We start from the raw sequence: 21,377 nt of genomic DNA on the forward strand, positions 1-21,377 counted from the left end.
TTACTACTATCCCAATTTTTATTGCTGTGATCTTGTACCATTTGTTAATATCAGCGTGTGTTTTGTTACTTTTATTGTTATTATTAATATAATATGGGGGCGCATATAGTTGTTTACATTCCCCTCTTTTGATTTCCCTCTCCAAATATGGCCCCTCATTTTTTGCTACCGATAAACGGAGCAACATATATATGTATACACATATATATGACCATGTCTGTCAACATTTATTTACTTGTGGGTAATGCATGAACTGACGAGGTTGACGATGGCAAATCGTGATGTGCTGAGTTGGCTAGTGTATTTGTTCACAGGTATACGTTTATTTAAATGTAAATAAATAAAACATACATTAACCCCTTACAGGTGAGGGGTTAATGTATAGTCGCTTGGGAGTGTATGTTTTTCAGTGTACGTTTCGTTATGACAGCTCAGTTCCCACAACCCTGCCGATATTTGTGTACCAATATCTATATACGCAACGGAAAACGAAGCGAACGAATAAAAAAAGTCAAAGGTGATAGAAAGGATAGAGTTATAGTCATTAAATAAACTTCAATCATAGGTACCATGGGCGTGGGTCGTTTGTTAGTCATTTGTACGCAGGGGAGCATAGCGTAGAGAGGAAGGGGAAAACGGAAGGTGTACGGACACTGAAAGTAAACAGCAACAACGTTGCAATGCACTAAAGCAAAGTTGTGGTGGAAAGCTATTACTTTCTCTCTATCTGAAACGTATCTTACTGTACGATACATTTAGGGGATGATGATGAGAGAGGGGATGTCTTTGCAATAATAGCACGTATATTTTTAAAAAGGGCTGCTGAATAGGTATAAGGTGCCACTGGGCGGTTTGTTAATGTGATGAAAAGGAGTATGTGAACGCGTGAATGTGAGGGAAGAAAATCGGAGGTATGGGGATGAACATGAGGGTGAAATGAGGTTGAGGAGGAGGGGGGAGGGCACCGAGATAAAATGAAAAGGGGTTTGTGTGAACAAATTCAGTATTGTAGTCAAACACTTTGCTCTTTCAATTTCACTATATTTCTTAGGCACCCCTCCTTCGGTTCTCCGTTGCCTCAACTCCTTCTTTATATTTGTTTTTTTTTTCAAACGCGTTGTGCGCTTTCCTTTTTTTTTTCTTGTTGTTTTATGGGTTTTTTCTTGTACTTTCGTTATCGCCCTAAGTGACATAAGGTAGTCCTTTTTTTAAAATTTCTCTTTTGTATCATCTCAACTTTTTTTCAAAGCCAAGTTCTACCGTTGTTTTTGCCGCATTAGCAAGAAGTAAAACGATTTATGTATGCTGTGTGGTCCGTGCGCGCCGTTCAATTTGTTTTATTTTAGCCTTGACGGGAATATCTCCTGGTTAATTGTACAACTCGTCTCCTCTGACACACCCTCTCTCTCTCTCTGTACTTTCTGTGTGCTACCCATCATTATATTCCCTTTCCTTAATTTTTCTAGTCAGATTGTTAAAAATCCTCTGCCGTTGCCATTTTTTTTGTTTTCAAACTCCTCCTATCACCTTTCTTCTCCCTTTTGTTGAAATGTTTACTTTTTCCCTTTTCCACCCTTCTTCATGTGTTTTCTAACGCCACCACGCTTAAAGGAGTCGACACACCCAATAAAAAGGGGGGGAGGGGGAGCGGTGCACACATCGAAGCATACAGCAGCTTAGATAAATATGGGCCATTGTTGTGCCACTCAAACGAAACAAGCGCGGCTCCTACCATCAAACAATGCATCACTTAATGCTCCGGCTGAAGTTCCCGGAGGGTCATTAGCGGCACAAACGAGGCCATCGGATGGGCAAATTAACGCCCCTACCGGCGGGGCTTCCCATGGCGTGGCGGCGGAGAGCGCTTCATCCAAATTTACGGGGAGTCCGGTGATAGGGGACCAGTCGGATTACACAACAACGATTGGGTTAGAACGTCTTGTTCCCGTAAACCGTAAGTCTGTATCACAACTTCCAGTTAATGCACATCTACGGTTAGGTTCGGACAACAGAGCGGATAGCGTTTGTGTTTTTGATAATGGGGATGACGACGGTCGTTTCTTGACAGCACGAAGCCCCCTGTTGCTTTCGGCAATGACGACACCACGAGTGAAGTTTGTGTCGGGGACTCCAGGTACTTTTGACACCAATGGTGGGGCTCCACCATCAGGTAGAGGGTTTCAGTCGTGTCTGAGCAGCCAATGGGAGGACGAGTCAGTGGGAAGCAACAAACTCAACTCCTGTCATAGTATGGTGATGAATGAAAGTGTGAACAATAGCGTAGAGGCGTATTTTGGCAGTCTAACTGCGTGCGTTCCTCCAACGGAGGTACCACCTTCGATGTTACCATTAGTATCAATAACGGCGTCGTCCTCGTCTTCAACCGTGTCATCACCGTTTTCGTCACTGGCAGTGCACCGCAGGGAGCCGTCGTCATTATTCGTGAATGACAAGTCTCCTGTACAGTCTTTGGGAGTTTCATCATTCGTGACGGCCCTGTCGCCGAGCGTATCACCGCGACCGTTGCATAATGAGGCACCCCCACAATCGCATGCGGACGCTTTAGGTGCACCAACAGCGACATCAGTAAGCCACTCAAGGGGGGATCTGTCACTTGGTACCGCTATAGCACCGTCAAGAGCAACGTCGCCATCATGTCACATGGAAAATGCGTCGTTTGCAACGGCTTTGTCACTATCTGAGTCACTGCAAGCGGCGCATTCCGTATTATCTTCAGTTTCGTTCCCCGGTGTAGGGGTGCAATCAGCTGCGGCATTGATTCCTCACTCCAGAGGAACTTCTTCTTTTGCGTCTGCGGTTTCACCATCAGCAGCGGTGACAACTGCGCGCTCCGCGCGAACTACGCCGTCCTTTGTGGTGACCATCTTGCCGTCAGAGGCCACAACTACTCCGCGTATGGCATTTAAAAGTGCAAGGAGCAGTAACAAAATTGGTTCCACTACAGTCACCGGTGGCGATTTGATGTCGTGTCGTAGTCTTTCTGAAATCAGCACCTCATTGAGTGACAAAATACATAATATGAGTAGAGAGGTAGCGAGGAGTGCTTCTGAGGTTCCACAGCGTCTTGTGGTGAGGAAACGCGTTACGTCTCCAACCAATATTTCTTCTTCTTCGTATTCGCGGTTAACGGAAAAAGAGCGTGCCAGCACTCAGGAAGGTGTGACAAATTCCCCGTTAATTATGGCTGAATCATTGCCGGACCAGACTAATGGTGTTGTTATTTCGCTCTCCCCACCGGAGGACCATTCCAGTATTTTTGGAGGCAACGGCGGCGGTGGCTCCAGGGAGGTGTCGTTCGTTAGTTCTTCACCTAAAGCGGAGGGGATGTGGGTTCAATCTGGTAAGCATGGCAAAAAAAAGGCGGACACAGTGCTGAGTTTTTTTACCCCAGATCCGGCAGTTACGCAGTTGTCGGAACATGCTGCGAATACCTCTTTGACATCACATATGTTGACTCGACAAAAGCCCAAAATGCTTAGGTACTTCGGCAGGCATTCGGATCCTCCGTTCTCATCTGTGAATACATTACGCCAACGGAACGTCATGGCACGGTCGGTAGAGGCGGTTGGAAGGTTAGGTACCCTTGACGCAAGTTATAAAAAGGTGTTGGGTGATACTCAGAAGTTGTTCTCGTCGTTACCTGCGCTACCCACATACACTAAGAGGGATCACATCCCACAGAGGCGAGTGTTTGATTTAGGAACCCCCGGTAGCGCGTCAAAATCGAGGAAAAGCCCCTCACCGGAAGGCTCACAAATGATTTCCCAGATGTCCAGCTCGATTAATGGTCATGCGGCCTCAAGTGTTTCATCACCCGACTCGAAGCACAAAGAGGACGGAAAGGCACACTGTCAATCATAAGGAATAAAGTGCTGTTTGTTCCCTTTTATTATTATTGTTATTATTGTTATGGTGGATGATGTCAGCGTTTTGGTCTCATGGAAGCGTGCTGCGGAGATGTCGCTTTCTTTTGTCATTCGATCGGGCGTAGAGGTAAGGGAAGGGTAATGGAGGAGGAGGAGGGGGGGGGAACGGCGGCAAATGTGGACAAGAGGAAGTTGGCGAGTGGGTGGGAGAGGGGAAAAACAACAACAACAATCGTACACGTGTGGATGGCGCCGCGTTTGCCCATATATGAATGTTATTGCTGATTTCTTTTACAGCTGGTTGCATTGTCCCCTTCCCATTCACCTCCTTCTTCATTAACGCCTAATGCACGCATGTGTATGAGAGGGCGTGCGTGTGTATTCAATACGGTGGTGGAGTGGTATAATGCTGATGGGTTGCCGGTCGAACTTTATTTCTAAATGCTGGTTTCTTTCATTTGCTTTTTGCGTCGTTTATTTGTATATATATTTGTGTGTGTATGTGTGTTAGACTTTACGTCTCGACGTTGTTTTTCCCACTTTCCTCAGAGGGCAAGATATATTCTTCTCTTTGTCATTACTTGAGACTAGGGAATTTAAAACAATCAGTGCTTGTCCACAAGTTTATTTTTTTTCTACTTTTGGATGCGTGTACTGTTCCCTCTCCCACATTAATCCACCAAGTATTGTACACATTGTGTCGGTTTTAACAAAGAAAAAAAATGACTGCTTCGTCCCATCCAGTTGGACACTGATTACTTTTATTAGGTGTCGGAGTAACTTCACCCTTTCCCCATTCACTTCTTCGCACATTTTCGCCCAATTTGTATCTTACCACTGTGGATTCCTCATCTCAAAACTTGATACAAACCGAACAAAATAATAATATAGAACAGTAGCTGAAGAGGACAAAGGGAATGGGTACCACCGCCAGTACGGATTCCGCAGACTCACCATTTTCTGTACGGAGCGTGGACTCTTCTGGCGGTGGAGGGTGGCGGCAGGAGGATCCCGAAAGGTTTCGAAAGTACATGCATCTCAAGTCACAAGCGGATCAGTGGCGCCAACGGCACGGCCACACGCCGGGGGCCACAAGGGGCGAACTCACGAAGAACCTCATCGAAGAAGTGTACGAAGAGGATTTCGAGTCCGTGGATCATGTGCAGTCAATGCGGTTGCCACCCATGGTGCTGAAGGAGATGAAAGATGCCGTGGCGAATGAGGCGGAGAGGCGCTGTGCGGAGACTGAAAAGGTCATGGCGCGTTGCCTACAGGATAAAATGTGGACTTCGTGGAAGTGCCAGAAGGAGAGGGATGCACTTTATCAGTGTGTGGCAGATAGGAAAGAAGACAATGAACTCCTAATGGCGTACCGTTGGAAGTATAATTTGGGCACTTTCCATGGGGAACTGATTGGGCGCAACAATATGATGCGGCGCATATGGAAGGAGCATTTCCCTGACCGTGATTTACCACACCCATGGGTAAAGGACGCTTAGTAAAGACTTCGGTTCTTCAAGGTGGCCGACAACTGTTTGGTTAAACCCTTGTGCGTGTTTGCGAGGGAGGAAGACCAATGGGACTAACACTTGGCACAAGACAAACTGGTTACTGGTGGGGCCCTTCTTTTGTGCGTACGGTTATGCGTCGTGTTTTGCTGTTAATGTTCGTATCGATATATTGTTTTAGTGTGGTTCTTCGGCCTTGTGTGATCGTTAGTCTCTACTTGTAGTTTAGGGGAGGCTGTCAAAAGAATAAAATTACCCCTCACTTCTTAATGATACCCATATATATATATATATATATATACACTAATTTGTTTGCGTTTGTGAGTCACCAGTTCCTCTGTTGCTTAGGGTACTGTTCTTTTTCCTCCCTTCCCCTTTATCACATATTCGCACTTTTGTCTTTACTGCCGGATTCTTCGCTCTTTTGGGCTATTTGATCGATTTTGATGCCAGATGCGTGCTCGTGTTCTGTTTTTCGATTGTTAACAGCATTGAGGAGCGGAAAGTAACCAAGTTCACCTGTATAGGTGACGAGCACAAAAGGGGTTCGAGGTGGGGCGTAAAATCAAGTGATCCCGAGTAGGTTTTACTGTTGGTGTGCCTGCGTAACTTGCAGGTACCAATGATTCAGATTATTGCGCCGAGGGGCCCCCTGCAGGAAATGCTGCTGTTGGAATTGCAGGGCAAAGTTGTCATACCTCCCAAGTTACTGGAGGAGGAGCGGGAGAGGCGGAGAATTCCCAACAGCAATGAAGAGGAAGTGAAGGCATGCTCTCAAGTTACTGGTGGGAAGAGGCTAAGGGAAGACGGTGAATGTGGCGTTAATGTTGATACCAATCAGGTGGTGGAGGTGCCGTTGGGCTGCGTAGTGTGGGACTCGCGCAATGAGACGCGCTGTTCGCTTCAAATTGGGACGGTTGAAGTCAGTGGCAGTTCTGGGAAGAGACGAGAGCCCCTTCTTGTGTTGAAGCGCTGTGTTGTAGGGGACAAAACTGCTGATGCGGAAGGTGCGGTGGCATGTGAATACTCAGAATCGAGTGGTTCTCAGTGCTGTTTGCTACAGGAATGGCTGCAAGAGCATCCCGAGGAACTCACATTGGATGCCACTGTGAGGGGCGCAACAGTCCCCAGAAAAGTGTACGAGCTGGTTGGTGTTGTGGAGCGTTACATTCACTTGAACTCAAAGCCCCTCCGTAGGTTCGTGTGAGTTTTTCTTCAAACGTGCAAAAAAAAAAAATGTGACAGCGCCCCCTCTTCCACTCACAGGAGGCGGGAATTACGTTCCATTTTGTATTCTCCGTTCGGCGATGCTTCGGTCGTATTTGTTGAGTCCTGCATAGAGTGGGGAAGGGAGATGCAACAGGGAACAAAGGGCATGTGTGAAACCGTGTTTGTCTTACCCCTCGCTTCCGCTAATTCAAGTGTGCTAGTTGCCCGAAAGATTGGCAGAAACTTTCCAGCCATTGTTAGCATTTGATAACCTTTCCGTCAGAAAAAAAAAGACATTTCTTTTTGACGGTTGGTTGCCGAAGAAAAGTGTGAACCAAGTCTGGCCACGTTGTGGGACGGGGTTCTGCCGCATTCTTCTTTACGTACATCAGCAGGTTATATATGCCTTGGGCCCGAATGGAAAGCATACCAACAACCCAAATACCTTCCATTTGTGGATGTGCAGGTGCGTGGAAGGGAGCGAGGGTGTAATAACATTGTGGAAGGTTTGTTCGAGCACTCGTTCTTCACCTCTGCCAGTTTTTCCTTCCACAGTTACATACCATTTGCTTCTTTCTCCTCCTTCCTCATTATTACTGTCACTGTCACTGCTACCACGGTAACGTTATTTACCTTGTTTTCAATTGCTTGTTTAAGCACTCACGCACGGAAGAAGGCCCAAACCGTCAGTGTGCGTGTGTGGTCTAAGTTCTACAAAAGTGCCGGTAGTGAGGGGTAGGTAAAACATTTTTGTTTTTTTTTTTTTGGGGGGGGGGAGTAGCAGCCGAGCACCGGGTGTGTTGGAAGTGTAGGGACAGTGTGGCTAGTAGGCAAGTAGTAAGTTAGACATAGAATAAAAAGGGGTAAAACAAAGTGGAACACTAACGCCATACACATTGTGTTGGGGAAAGTAGGACAAAGCTGGAGAAGCGAGACGCGAGTGGTGGGAACCATTAGGTTAGTGAGTGACTTTAGGAGTGTCTTCCGGGGAGAGAATACCTGGAAGCGTAGGGTCGATATAAAGAAGTTTAAATCCCCTTAGTTCGGCTAGTGAAGAGTAGGGAAAGTAATTTGAGGAGTCAGGGAAGCTTAGTGGAGGGGACTTGCTGCATGCGACCGACATCGTACTTGGCACATGCAGCGCCGTCTACTACTTCCTCCTCTGCTGCTGCGGTTGCAACTGCGTTGGGCAAAACCAAAACACGACTTAGTCCCCAACAGTCGTCCTTCACTTCGCTGACGCCGTCACACCTAAGACATGGTGGACCACAGGCAGCGGAGCAGCTCATGCGGTTGGGCAGAGTGTTTGTGCCAGTTACATATTTGCCCGGTTCGTCTGGTTATCAAACCGCTCAAACCCCTGGAGTTTCGCCTGCACTACGCCGCAGCCGAAGGTACGAGCCTTACGGTTCTCTGCTACAGATGTATATGGAGCGCGGTTTCACTGACCTGGATGCCCTATTGTTCCACCCGGAGGCACCTTCTCCGATGGAGCTGTTGTTAAGCGTCCTGCGACATCGCACGGCGTGCCTGCAACTCACACAGAAGGCACTTACAGCGACTATCAGTCGGCCACGTCACACATCTTCTGCGGGAGCGGCCTCATATACCCTACAAACAGTTTACCACATTCTGAAGAACCACTGTCCATATCTGTATGACACCGCCAGTGTTAGGGTATTGCTCTGCCAGGCGTTACTGTGCGAAAGGTTATTTAGTGATGCGATTGAGTTGCTACAGGGGATGCCCGATTCGTGGATTACGCCTGGGTTGTGGCAGGTCGTGATGGAAGCTGCAGCTGATGGTAAAGTCCCGCATTCACCCCTTCTGTGGAAACTTCTAACGTTGTCACCTGCAAAAACCCCAGGTGAAGGTCGTGTTGTTAGGACCGGTCAGCGGGTACCTGAGCAACTTCGAAGGGGAATGTCAGCTCGTGCAGCCGAAGTGGTGTCGAGATCATTTGTAAACAGAGGAGAGAGCATGGATGAGGCAGCAAAGGCACATGGGATGCACCAAAACAGCGACACAGTAACCTTCTCATCTTTTGAGGTGCGTCCGTTGTCGATCGTACAAATAACGCGTGGGGGTAATCAACTGGAATGGTGCCATCTCAGTACCTCAGAAGTTGGTTACGCTGAACAACACTACCGAGCTCTTCGTAACCTTCGAGGATGGGGTCACGGCGTGCTACGACTGGGAAAGGGTGACCACCTGATGCAAGGCGTTGTTTATGGCCTTGATGCCTTTCTTGCCTCCCGGCTTATGTTGCGCGCTAATGTGTCATTCTTTGGCCAAGCGTCCCCGTTGATAGCCCTGCATATTCTTAGGCGATACATACGTACCTGTCACGCCCTGCGGAAAACTCCCGCACGCTCATCAGTGGTGAAGGGGACGGGTAGTGACGGGACCAGTGAATTAGGCACAAACAGCGACTGGCTGAAGTATCATCAGCCCTCGTCTACTAGTGGATCTCCAGGTGTGAGCACGAGTGATACACAAGCGTCTGATATTGAGGACTTCATTCACCCTTCACCATTTTTACTGTTCTTCAAAGTCGTCCGTGAAACCCGTGATGTACTTCCCGGGGGCGGCGGGACCCTTGCATCAGCCGGGCACTCTGGGACCTCGGGTGGAGTACCTACAGCTGGGCTGCCGATGATACATTGGGAACTGGTGTGGCGATACTTCCAAACTCTCAACCGTGAGTGCCCCAACTGGCATACCATCATCCCAGAGAAGGCTGGTGACTTGAGTCAGTATGTTATTGACGTCCTTTGTCGTGGAGCTGATCCGTGGATGACGCTTAATGTTGCGCGTGCCGTTTCTTCACGCCATATTGTTGACGGTTTGGACATGTCGCTGTGGCTTCTCCACCGGCTTGATCCGTCGCACCACATGGAAGAAGCACGCGATGTAACGCGGAAGGTGTTCCGCTGGCTCTTGACTGATGTCGGCGTGCACTTGCTGCCGCAGTTGCACCACAATCTTATCCCTGCTGCGAGGGTGTTGGTGCGCTTAGGGTTACAGGATGAGCTACGGCAACTATATAATGGCGTACTAGATAACGTTTATTTGTTTGCCGAGGATTTCCGCGCAGAGTTTCTACACGTGATGATGGATTTGGTTTGCCCTTCGTGCAGCTCTATTCTATCTGCGCAGGACGTCTATGCGGAGCGTGTCTGTTCCATCTGTCTTACGATCATACCTGCAAAAGATGCGGGGTCATTGCCTAGCTTTCAGCTTTCGAGCGAACATATCTCCCGTTTACGAGAGAAGCGCAAGGTTGTGCGACTTAGTGAGCGAAAGAGGTTGCATGAGAGCATCTGCTGTTGGTCAAAGCGAGGCGAGAATAGTCGTGAAACAGCTGCAGGAGCAACCAACGTTGGGAAGCATGCGGCGCCACCGGTCTTTCCTCCACTGGATGCTAGCAGCGTGTTTAAAAAGGAAATACTCTCCGACACGGCTCCTCTACTTCCCGGGGTACCCGTGGCGGCGCGAAATGTGTTACTTCTTCCAGGAGGAGGTGGGGCAGACGGCGCGGGCAGTTGTGTGTCAGAAGGAGGTGGTCCCTCTGCCTCGTTTGATGTTTATGCAGCCATGGAAGAGTCATCGCACCGTTTGCAGCTACAAGAGGCAGCCCGTCGTTACGCACTGGCTCAGCGCGGTGTTGTGTTACCTGCGCGCCATTCTGCTGCCTTTCCATCCCCCGTTCTATCAACATCTTCCGTGTCGACTTCATCGGCGCATTTTTCTCCAGAGAAACAACGGCAGGGTTTCATGATACCCTCAATGTGTGTCGACGGGCCCTGGACTTGTGTATGGTGCCACGAACAAAACACGGGGTGGGGTTCCCGCACACAATGCGGAGCCTGTGGTGCCGAAACAGGACCCAGCGCTCTGTGGCGGCATTTTGCATACGCAACATCGACAGGGGATATTATGGAAGAAGTACGCGCTCGTGTGGCTAACTCCGCGGAACGTCCTGTAGACGCAGTGGTGGCGGGTTACCTGTTGATGGTGTACCGTCGTACGTTTCTGCTGAGGGCTACACCGCACGATGCGGAGCGAATAGAACAGCTGATTCAGCGGCTCTGCCAACTACATGAGAGAGTGCTGGCAGGTTACACTTACATGCGCTTCGTTCCTGCCCGTGCACGCAGCAAGGGAAGTACCCTGTTTGCGCTTGCGCATCTCTTTGGTTGTACCGATGCAGCCTATGCGGGATTGACCACACAACAATTAAGGCGCGATGAGGATACGTTCTTTCAAACCATATTCACACCCGCAACCTGCAAGGTTTGTTTTGGGCAGCATGCGTGGAAGGCTTGCCCGATTATAACGCGGGATTTCTCTACAACGAAGCGCCAATCCATTACAATGTCTCCGAAAGAAAAGCAGGACGCAGTGCTGCAGCAACTTAGGCAGGCAGTGGAGGCTGCGGTGCAACATGGGGCGGAGAGCAGCCGTCTCGTCGTCGGTGCATACACGGCTTTTGTGAAATCACCCTACCGCGAGCTTTTTTCGGAGACACACAGCCGGGACGTGAATCGCCTGTCCATGCTGTTGAGTCGGTACCAACAGTTCCGTCGTGCAGCCTTCGTCCTCTGCCACATTCCGTTGCACCTTCGCGACGATGGGGCGTATATGGCTATGGTTCCATATTTTAACGTTCCTGTGGAGGACGCACGGGAGTTATTGAGGAAACGGAGTCCCTTGGGTGTTGCGGATGGGACACATCCCAACTTTGTTCAGGTTGCTGTAACGTGCTGCATGTGTCTTGACGAGCGTCATGCTTCGTTCGAATGCCCGAGACTACTGAAGTGGATTGGAGAAATCGAGGAGCTGAGTGCATCGCAAAAAAACGGATCGGCAACTTCAGGAGCCCTTGTCGATGTCGTGGCCGCACAGGAGCTGTTCAAGCGATTGCGGGCGCAAGTAGACGGGTGGACCTCTGCGGGTCCTGAGAGACTACATGCATTTTACCGTTTCCTCCTCCAACGTATAGACGACTTCCAGAAGGACCCGTACGACACATTGCAAACCGACGGTGACGAGCATGGTCATCGCCAAGTTGACTCTTGTGTAGTGGGTTCACCACTGAGCATGTTGCAACTGCGGAGGCTCGACATGGACGACCCTATTGTCTATGCCATTAATAAAGCTATCAGTAAGCTCGCGCTTGCTAAACAGGAAAAGAGTGCTTATCGGTTATATGCGAGGTCTCCCGTGGTTTTCGTGTCCAGTGGGGTAACCTCCACAATGCTTCGAATGGCTGGCTACTCTGAAAAAGGTATCCGTACACTAAGTCACAATCACGTGGACGGTAGTGGAAGCTCACAAACATCACTATCTTCATCTTTGTCTGCGTCAGATGAATCATCAACATTAGGTGTTTCTACCGAAGGTGCACGTTCCGCGGCTGTGCCGATGCGAAATTGTTGCCTTTTGTGCTTTGACAGCGAGCACACGTACTTCGACTGCCCAGAATTAATTGCACAACCGACTACTGCAGCTAAACTTGAATATGTAGTTGTGCACGTCGGTGGCATCCGAAGCGTGTTGGATGGTGTTCGGGCTGCCGCAGCGTACGTTTATCATACATACAACCTGGGACAGCTCACGAGTGATTTGCTTCGTGCACACCCCTCGTTAGTTCGTTCGCTTCTTCGGCTTGTCCGACGTTGCTTTGCTTGTGGTCTTGTTGGCTCCGGCGTCCGCATCCTGCGGCGTCTCCCTGTGGAAATGGTTCCACCCATATCGCCCTATACGGACCTTTGGCGTGCCGCCGGTTTGGGAGAGGAGGTTGTCATCAGTCGACGAGCGCAGTTGCAGGCCCTGTTTGCTGCAGAAGGCTTGGAGCCGCGCATTGAAACTCCACCCGCTCGCCAGACGTACTCCAACAGGTTTGTTTCCGCTTTGAGTCATGTGCTTCACGATGATCTCTGTCGGCACTGCTACCAGCACGGTCACTCACTTGCCACCTGTAGCGTATTCCATGCAGAAGTGAGTTTCGGACGGGATTACGTAGCGGCTTATCGTATGAGTATGATGTCCGAGCAGCTAGACGACGACTGGCGCGACGCCTACCTTCTGAAACTTGTTGACTTTTTCCTCATGCATAAGGTTCTTATGCCGTACCATATTGTTGGGGTCACGAATGCGCTGAACGCGATCGCGGCCATGTGGAGCTTCCGTGGTGAGCCTGGCATCGCGATACGGCATCTACTGAACATTCCACCCGCGTACCGCAGACGACAGGCGTTCGCGTACATATTACAAGCAGTGGGCGTACCAGTAGACGAAGTCAAGCGCGTTCTCGCTAATGTTTACTTTTCTCCAAGTGAGTTGTCATCCTCGAATAAACCAAGTGGTAGCTCAGCTTCTGCCTCTGCCTCTGCTGGTTCCGGTTCCGGTTCTGGTGCTGAAAGCGGCAGTGCCGTGGCACAACACCTTTTGATGCCTAAACCTGCCATTCGTGATGTGGCGATGACGGCTGTATTTAATCAGTTTCCCGACGCACTTGCTGCGTTGGAAGGGAGTGAAGGACGCATGGAGGCAATACGCCGCCGAAACGCAACACAGAAGATAACGAAGGGTTCCAAGGCTGAAGGGGGGAATATGAAGACTACCTCTGTGGGAGGCGCAGCGCGTATGGCAGAATCCTCGTTGGGGGAAGAACCATCCGTACCGAGTGTGTCTCTCTCACGCCGCCCGGTGCAAAGTGGTGATATCACGACAGTTCGTGAAAACTTTGACCCGGTCCTCACAGAATTGGAGCTAGCAGTGGGTATGAAACTTGGAAGTCGACACGTACTCTTTACAAGCGCAGTTGACATTCTCGCTGCTGTCGTTGCCCCGAAGGAAACTGAGGGTGGCAGCGGGAAGGTACAGCAGCCGGCGGTGACAACCACAGTCGTTGTCCCACCACAGGCAGCTTCCCCTCCACCTTCAGAAAATCCCGCGTCGAAGTTGTCGCCAGAATCCACGGTGGCCATCCCACGGAGCGATGCCTGTGGTCATCCTCACACACGGGAGGAACCTGAAATTGTTACCGTCTTTAGTGGCGAAACGGCAGGGGGAGGTGGTTCAGGAAGGGGAAGCCACCAGCGCTGGGGTGTTGGATCTGATGGTCTTAAACCCTCCTCTTCACCGTCTAACAGCCCCGGAGGTGATCACGAAAAGTACAGCTCGAGTCAACACTTCCAAACGCAGCAACACTACACACAAAAGGGCCGTTATCACGAGAGGCAGTGGCGCCGTCAGCGAGAGCGGGATGTGGGTAGCAACGGCAATCACGCCCGAAAACGGTGAGATTCTGTTGCATTGGTGTTGTACTCTGATATATACGTCCCTATTCTGTATGATTGTCAAGACACCTCCGATCTGCCATGGTTTCCTGTGCAATCATATGTGCGGACGCGTACACTCGTACACACAAGAGGTTTAAGAATGTAACTTTATATTTTCCGACATTCTTTATCGTCACCTTTATAATTTGCATTTGAGTTTCGAAAATGTTGCACCTGTGGATCGGGGCATGCGTTGTTTTTGTTTGTGTTTATTTCCTTTTCATCGCTCGCGTGTGTGCCGTTGCAAGGCGAATGGGCAAGCGTGAGGATGCGAAATATTGGTGGAGATGTAGTGGACATCCTGGAAGTGTTGTTTTAGTTATTTCCTTGTTTCGCTCACTTACAACTTCTTCTGCCCCTTTTTGTACCGCGCTTTGCTGCTTTCATCGATTTGATGAGCGCCGTTGCCACCTTTTCGCTTTTTTTCCCCTCTGGGAAAGGTGGGGAGATTTTTGTAGCAGGACCACGTGACTGCGGGGCGGTCATGAGTGTATTTTCGTGGGGATTGCGCTCTATTCTAAAATGCATTAGCACGACTGGTCAAGTCTGTAACAAACTATTTTTTATTCCTATTTTTTATTTTCTCTTCTTGCTTTTGTTCATCTGTATCGTCGTTGCAACTTTCTTTCCCTTTCAACACTCCTTTGAAAAAAGAAAAAGCGCACTGTCTGTTGTCCCATCACTTTGCTTCTCGCGACTGTTACTTGCAGGTTCGCATTAACTGGTGTGAAGGTAGTTTAGCCCTTGGTGTTATTTTGGGTAAAGAAAGGTGATCAAGGAAGTGAAAAACGAAAACGAAAGGGGAAAACGTGAGAGTGGGTGGGGAGGAATCGTCGCAACAAACTGTCACCAAAATACAGATTCACCAAAAGTTTCGATTATTGTACGTAAATTGAAGCAAATTAGCCCACTCACTTTCCTTCCCTCTTTCCTTCGTGAGTGTGGTGAATTTGAAGGTGTGTGCCGAGGGGGGAAAAAAGGAGAGTGCTATGTCTCACAGCCAGAACAGCACCTCTCAAGGCAGCACTCTTCCTGGTGATTCCCTTTGTGGTGAAGAGGGTTTTGCTCATTATGGCCATGACGACGGTGCAACGGTCCCGCTAGGAGCGGGCGGTGGCTGCAGCGTTAGTGATTCATCTTCAGCGCACCCCCCGCATCGGGGTATTTATCTCAAACCGAATGTTTTCATGATTAACGGCACTGCGGGGCATCTAATGGATTTGTATTACTTGTCCAACTCAAACGCCACCCACGGGTTTGGTGACTCGACAGGTGTAAGGACGGCATCCCCACCGTTTTGGTGGGGTTATAAGCCTCCAAACTCTCCGACAGTTTTGGTGTCCTTCAAGTACTCCATCTGGACAGCCGTAGAAAAACAAATCTACGATATCGTAGCCTCCGAAGAATTCACAGATACTGAAGTTGTCGCTAACGTTGAAGCTTTAGGTTGCTCCCATGGGGAGAAGTGTTGGCTCCAGAAAGCCGCTGGGGCTTTAGCAACGAACCTTCGGGAGAATCGCCTTTTGGCTGGTCAGTTCGCTGCCGAGTTCCTTTCTCCCGATGTGTATTTGGGCAGGGGTGACATTACATGTTTCCTTAATGGCGGTGGTGAGTGGGAAGGGCGCAACATTCCGGTGCTGCAACCGGGTATGGAAACGGCGTTGCGTGCAATGCGGCCGGGCGATGAGTTTGGTTTTATTATTCGTGGACGCCGGTTGGGGTTTCAAGGAGGCTCATACCCCTCTATGTATAGCACTGGTGGGGCCGGCACTTACAACTATAATCGGTGCACGTCCTTTCCGCAGTGTTACTTCATTCACATTAGCCTTAACAAAGCCGTCCCGCGAGAAACGACGAGTATGCTCCCTCTCCAGCGGTATATTTTAGATGTTCCATTATGCACGGATAATGTTGGAAGAGCCTGCTGCACAGCGCCACAATTAGAAGGTTGCAGTGGTACCGTGTTTTCTGCAGGCCTTGAGAGTGGGACATTTTCACATTTCTACACTTTTTTTCACGGGTCACTTAGTTTTTTGGGTCCCCGCGGTATTGTTTCCAAAGAGGGCGGCCAAGGCGTTAGCCGAAAATGGGATTCGGCAGAATATCAAGCTGCGCGCCGAGCATTTTGCATGGCAATGACGACGGCGTTGGAGGGCTGTTGGGAGAGCCGTTTAGTGGGTGGGATGTGCGGTGGTGGTGTGGAGGAGCGACCAACTCATGAGGATGCGTTGTCATTTCTTCATGAGTGTTTCTTCACCAAACCACGTGGCGATGCAACAGTGTCTTTCAGTGTCGCGCGTATAGGACCGTTAGCAGATCGGGAGTTATCCTCAGAACGGTTGGACAACGTGAAGCTTGGGACTTTGGTCACTCCGCTTTGGTTAGACATGTCGCTGCAAAGTATGGCGGCGGGTGAGCGCGACTTAATCAACTCATGGTTTGAATCAGACAACGATCCACTGTTTCACCTCTATTTTGTGGGTTGCCACCGTGCGGCCATGGTCGTGCAATTTTGGGAGTCTGAAAGGGAACGGCGATCGGGTTGTATAGAGGCTCTTGCGGAGGACCAGTTGCAGCAAAACTCAGTAGGTGCTAACAATGCTTCACCAAAGCCAATTCTTGATGGGAATGTCACAACGAAACATGATCTCAGCTGCCGCATTACCCTTCATAGTTTCACCAACAGGTATACCGTAGATGATTTCTTTTTTGTGAACCCCCTCTCGTCCCTGCAGACGGTGAGGGGCTTACTTGACGAAATCTCCGGGTTGTGCCCACTAGTCAAATCCTGCGAGGGGCTAGAATCTCTGGCACACGCGGTAGATAGTGAGATCAGTAGTTGTAGCAGCGACAGCAGTGAAAGGCAGGTTGAAGGGGCTGCGCCACTAGAATTCAACCAACCGACTCCAACACAATCGGCACCGAAGGTTATAAATATCCATCCAGCGCCGTTTGGTAGCGTCCCTCCCAATCGTGATGCCTTTCGTAGTGTTGTTAAGGCTATACACAAAGTATGTTTTACAATACTGCTGCTGACATTTTATGTCGATGTGGATAATATGCTTGCGAAGGGTGTTGCATCATCGCTGCTGAAGGAACGTGAAAATGTGCTCCCCGACTGTTTTAAACTTCTAGGTTGCTTGTATGCAAAGTTGAAGAGGAAGTTCAACATCCACTTCTGTGAGGATGCCTTCTGTGCGGCTTCCTTGTTGGTGCAGAATGATGACTGAGAAGGACGGTTTTACTGCGGGAATCCTTGTGATTGCACACTAAATGATTGACTGTTGCCACAACCCGGAAACTGATGTGTGAGTGGCGAGTGTTAGGGATGACTACACCAATCTGGAAGTGGTTCTTTTCCCTTTCTTTGGTTTTGTATTTGTGAGTGTGCTCGATTGCTGAGGCTTGGGTTAGGAGGAGGCTTGTCCTTTGCCAGCTGAATTCTTCATTTTCTCCATTTATTTAGGTCTTCGTTATCCTCCCTTTAAAAAAGGAACATAATTTATGTATCTCTTAACGTTTTTTCAGCGGCGGAATGGATGAAGTGCGGAGAATTCCGTGAATTTCTTTGGTTCCTTACCCCCACCCCTAATTCCTCGGCAACGGTGGTGCTGGGGTGCGTTTTTTCTCCCAATTCAAGTGCCTGTCATGGATGAGACGTGCTGTGTGAAAGTGCAAAACCAACGTAGATTGTGTATGCGTTTGTCTGCTCGTATAAATGCAAAGCAATTAGCTCGAAAGAGGAAGCTTATCTCTTTGTTGGCTTCGTTTAATAGCATGGCTCTTTGTGATGCAAACTAGTCTTGGTGAAAGGCTGTTTTTTCAAGGGCTTCTGGTAGCTGATAGAAAAAAGGACTTTTTTGCTCCCATTTGCTTCGCACTACAAATGCGTCAGGACCTCCCCAAGAAGTTACGGCCTGCGTGGGTGTACGCCTTGGGCTTACGCGCATGGTGCCAGTGCTCGAGTGGAGCGGGTGATTTTAACAGGGGAAGGGACAAGGAGGGAGTGATGACACACACGCACATGATTATGACATTAGCAAGACAACTATTTTCTTTTTTCTTCTTTTTGCCTTTATTTATTACTGCGTCGCGACACCTCTTTCTTTTCCCCATGCCCCCTTCCCCTCTGGGGTGATCTTTCCCTGATATTTCGCTATCGCATACGATTGAGTTGTGCTTCATATCTTTTTGTTTGTTATAATGTCTACATTTGTGAGTGGTCATTGCCATTGTTTGTTCACTGCTCAGTTCATTTCCCTCCTTTTCTTCCGCGAGCTATTTATTCCTTTATCATTTTCAGTTCTTTTTGTTGTTATTGCGAGCTCCCCTCCCCACACTTTCTTTTTTTATTATCTGTTTCCGGAGCCCTGTGCTGCGCTGTACGTGCCAGTCCCATACGGGGTGGCGTCACCATGAAAGAGGCTCGTTGGATGGATTGCTTGCGCCGCGTCGGCGTTTACGCGCAGTTACGGTGAACGAAAAAGAGTGATACGAATAATGAAAAGGAATGAAGGAAGAACCACCAGGAGTGCAGTTTGTACAAGTGTTGAATTCGGGTCTTTTTTCTTTCCTTATCCTTTCCCTCTTTGGCACACATGATAGGGGACCTACTGTACATAAATCTGTGTATATGTGTGCGCGTGAGAACTGCCAAGATGCAAAAAGATGGGTTTCGCAACCTTTTGCCATGTGCCACACATGCTCTTCTCATCAAACCCCTTTTTCATTGCTTAAGGGAGTGTTGTGTGAACAATATACAGACAGCTGTAGATTGATTACATTTTTAATACGGCTGAGCAGCGGCAGGAGGTGTAATATACAAACTCCACCATGAATGTCGATGGTACTGTCCAACAAGCCCGTGTGGGTGTTGTTGTACACCGAGCGGAGTCTCTTGTTGGACTGAGCGCGAGTGGGACGTCGAATCCCTTTGTTTCCGTTTCGGTTGGCGCGACAGTCCTCAGTACTCCTGTTGTGCAGAATAGCACAAACCCCACATTCGAGGCTGCTTTTAACTTCCCCGAATGCCCTATTCCAACTATTCTGACACTTCGTGTATTTCACAAGGAGGCCGGTGGGGTAGAGAGTCCACTCGGCAGTGCAACGCTTACGCTGTTTTCGCCGTCCGCAATGACTCGCCGACAAGTACAACTGGGACATGGTGGTAGCGTTGTTTTGTCTCAGAAGGCCCGTGACGGATGCGGATCGCTAGACATTTCTTATGAGGTAGTGGCGCCAACGTCCTATAAAGCAACTGCATCAGAACAACGAAAATCTGTTGACGACGATCTACCTTCGTTTTTGAGGGATGACGCGGGGGCGGAAACCCTAACTTCAGCATTTACGGCATTCTCCCAACCTCCACCACCACCCGCTGCTGCAATACCGAAGCCACCAGAATTTGGAGCTGTTCCTCCACCACCACCAGCTGCTGCAATACCGAAGCCACCAGAATTTGGAGCTGTTCCTCCACCACCACCCGCTGCTGCAATACCGAAGCCACCAGAATTTGGAGCTGTTCCACCACCACCACCCGCTGCTGCAATACCGAAGCCACCAGAATTTGGAGCTGTTCCACCACCACCACCAGCTGCTGCAATACCGAAGCCTCCAGAATTTGGAGCTGTTCCTCCACCACCACCCGCTGCTGCAATACCGAAGCCTCCAGAATTTGGAGCTGTTCCACCACCACCACCAGCTGCTGCAATACCGAAGCCTCCAGAATTTGGAGCTGTTCCACCACCACCACCAGCTGCTGCAATACCGAAGCCTCCAGAATTTGGAGCTGTTCCACCACCACCACCAGCTGCTGCAATACCGAAGCCTCCAGAATTTGGAGCTGTTCCTCCACCACCACCCGCTGCTGCAATACCGAAGCCACCAGAATTTGGAGCTGTTCCTCCACCACCACCAGCTGCTGCAATACCGAAGCCACCAGAATTTGGAGCTGTTCCACCACCACCACCAGCTGCTGCAATACCGAAGCCACCAGAATTTGGAGCTGTTCCTCCACCCGTCCCCGTCGTGGTACCCTCCACCTCTGGACAATCATTTATTGCGAGTGCGGCTTTTGCAAATGAGGACTCTTCTGAGACGTCACCACCACCTTCGTCTTCAACTATGCCGGACACTGGGGGCACCTCTCACTCATCTCACCGCGGTTATTCATCTGCATCGTCCCCCAACAGCACCAATCATACGCAGCTGCAGAGGCAGCAAATGGCATCGGCATCGTCAACGGGAGCGACATCGACATCTCTTCATACTTCATCGAATCATTCAAGCACCGCACCCCCGCCACCACTTCAGGCACAAAAGGAACCGCCACTTCATGGAGTAGATGAGACTTCGCGGGCTCCTTCGGGGTCAGCTTCCGTTGAACCAACCGCAAAGGATAGTGATAAATCGCAGAAGAAAGTAAGAATAGCCACGAATGCGAAGGACCGCCCAACTAGTGCTGGAACCGCTGCAAACACGAAACCACCACTGCGGCAACCTTCAGAATCAGGAAGGGGGAGATCGTGTTCGTCTGTGAGTCCAACCCGCGAAGCACGACGGACTTCGTCGGCACAAGGAGGTCGCTCCTCTCCCTACGTCCATGGACCCGTTGTGAAAAAAGTGAACAACTTCACGGCACAGGGGACGACACTGCTTTCTGCAGCACGGCGTTCTGCCAACTTTCAGGTTCCTACGATTTATCAGTACCCTGAAGAGTTGCTTGCAGCCGCCTCTCAAGGTGATGTTGCGGTGTTTCAGAGACTACGAGAGGAGGACCCACAACTCTCACGTGGTTTTGAGAAAGTGCGTGACTATTCAGGTCGGACCATCCTGCATATTGCTGCATGGTATGGACACGTGCAGGTGCTGAAGATATTGCTGCAACCCACTCCGGTGGCTCCGCTTCTTGAGTTACGTGCCCTTCGGTCGGTGAATGGAAACACAATCCTCCACAGCGCAGCTCAGGGAGGGAGAGTGGACGCAGTGCAGTGGCTTCGGTTTAGTACCGCCGCAGCGTCCCTCATTGGACAGAGAAATGCGCGCGGTATCACGGCAACTGAGTGTGCTAGGGAAGCGGGCTTCTCGAATGTGGCTTTGATGTTGGCTGAAACAATGTAACAGACGTGACATTCCCTATGAATCTGGAATTTGTTTCGGGTGCGTCGGCGATGCGTTACAACAGCACGATAGTGGCGCCGTACGTGTGTGTGTTTGCGCGTGCTAAGGGGAGCACTGCGAAACTTTGTTCGGGGAATGGGCGGTGTGTTTGGTGGCTGCATTAAGAGACTAAGGTGGAAAAAGAAAGGGAGCAGGTTAAACAACTGGCCTCTCGGGTACGTTCTGTCAATAATACGTGTTGGCTGCAATTTATAGATATGCAATGCTAATGGCATTGAGGACGACAGGCCATAGAAATAGGGAGT

The 21,377-nt window shown here is 49.7% G+C and overlaps 9 protein-coding genes across 9 annotated transcripts; 8 read left to right on the top strand and 1 right to left on the bottom strand.

Annotated features, from left to right (window-relative positions):
• Positions 1–809: 809 nt before the first annotated feature.
• On the bottom strand, positions 810–1,193 carry TbgDal_VII6030 (hypothetical protein, unlikely; the record flags this gene model as incomplete). Its single annotated transcript, XM_011776683.1, has 1 exon — positions 810–1,193. One exon carries the CDS (start codon positions 1,191–1,193, stop codon positions 810–812), a length of 384 nt encoding a protein of 127 aa, XP_011774985.1.
• Positions 1,194–1,686: 493 nt separating this feature from the next.
• TbgDal_VII6040 (hypothetical protein, conserved) lies at positions 1,687–3,882 on the top strand (the record flags this gene model as incomplete). Its single annotated transcript, XM_011776684.1, has 1 exon — positions 1,687–3,882. The coding sequence occupies one exon, from the start codon at positions 1,687–1,689 to the stop codon at positions 3,880–3,882; it is 2,196 nt and encodes a 731-aa protein (XP_011774986.1).
• A 922-nt stretch (positions 3,883–4,804) lies between these two features.
• On the top strand, positions 4,805–5,386 carry TbgDal_VII6050 (hypothetical protein, conserved; the record flags this gene model as incomplete). Its single annotated transcript, XM_011776685.1, has 1 exon — positions 4,805–5,386. The coding sequence occupies one exon, from the start codon at positions 4,805–4,807 to the stop codon at positions 5,384–5,386; it is 582 nt and encodes a 193-aa protein (XP_011774987.1).
• A 631-nt stretch (positions 5,387–6,017) lies between these two features.
• Positions 6,018–6,602, top strand: TbgDal_VII6060 (hypothetical protein, conserved; the record flags this gene model as incomplete). Its single annotated transcript, XM_011776686.1, has 1 exon — positions 6,018–6,602. One exon carries the CDS (start codon positions 6,018–6,020, stop codon positions 6,600–6,602), a length of 585 nt encoding a protein of 194 aa, XP_011774988.1.
• Positions 6,603–7,714: 1,112 nt separating this feature from the next.
• On the top strand, positions 7,715–13,915 carry TbgDal_VII6070 (hypothetical protein, conserved; the record flags this gene model as incomplete). The annotated part of the gene is made up of 1 exon (XM_011776687.1): positions 7,715–13,915. One exon carries the CDS (start codon positions 7,715–7,717, stop codon positions 13,913–13,915), a length of 6,201 nt encoding a protein of 2,066 aa, XP_011774989.1.
• A 432-nt stretch (positions 13,916–14,347) lies between these two features.
• TbgDal_VII6080 (hypothetical protein, unlikely) lies at positions 14,348–14,674 on the top strand (the record flags this gene model as incomplete). Its single annotated transcript, XM_011776688.1, has 1 exon — positions 14,348–14,674. The coding sequence occupies one exon, from the start codon at positions 14,348–14,350 to the stop codon at positions 14,672–14,674; it is 327 nt and encodes a 108-aa protein (XP_011774990.1).
• A 268-nt stretch (positions 14,675–14,942) lies between these two features.
• Positions 14,943–17,183, top strand: TbgDal_VII6090 (hypothetical protein, conserved; the record flags this gene model as incomplete). The annotated part of the gene is made up of 1 exon (XM_011776689.1): positions 14,943–17,183. One exon carries the CDS (start codon positions 14,943–14,945, stop codon positions 17,181–17,183), a length of 2,241 nt encoding a protein of 746 aa, XP_011774991.1.
• Positions 17,184–17,743: 560 nt separating this feature from the next.
• On the top strand, positions 17,744–18,091 carry TbgDal_VII6100 (hypothetical protein, unlikely; the record flags this gene model as incomplete). The annotated part of the gene is made up of 1 exon (XM_011776690.1): positions 17,744–18,091. The coding sequence occupies one exon, from the start codon at positions 17,744–17,746 to the stop codon at positions 18,089–18,091; it is 348 nt and encodes a 115-aa protein (XP_011774992.1).
• Positions 18,092–18,786: 695 nt separating this feature from the next.
• On the top strand, positions 18,787–21,072 carry TbgDal_VII6110 (hypothetical protein, conserved; the record flags this gene model as incomplete). The annotated part of the gene is made up of 1 exon (XM_011776691.1): positions 18,787–21,072. The coding sequence occupies one exon, from the start codon at positions 18,787–18,789 to the stop codon at positions 21,070–21,072; it is 2,286 nt and encodes a 761-aa protein (XP_011774993.1).
• Positions 21,073–21,377: the final 305 nt, after the last annotated feature.

The sequence above is a fragment of the Trypanosoma brucei genome, chromosome 7, assembly GCF_000210295.1.
Source record: "Trypanosoma brucei gambiense DAL972 chromosome 7, complete sequence".
Taxonomy (NCBI): Eukaryota; Euglenozoa; class Kinetoplastea; order Trypanosomatida; family Trypanosomatidae; genus Trypanosoma; species Trypanosoma brucei.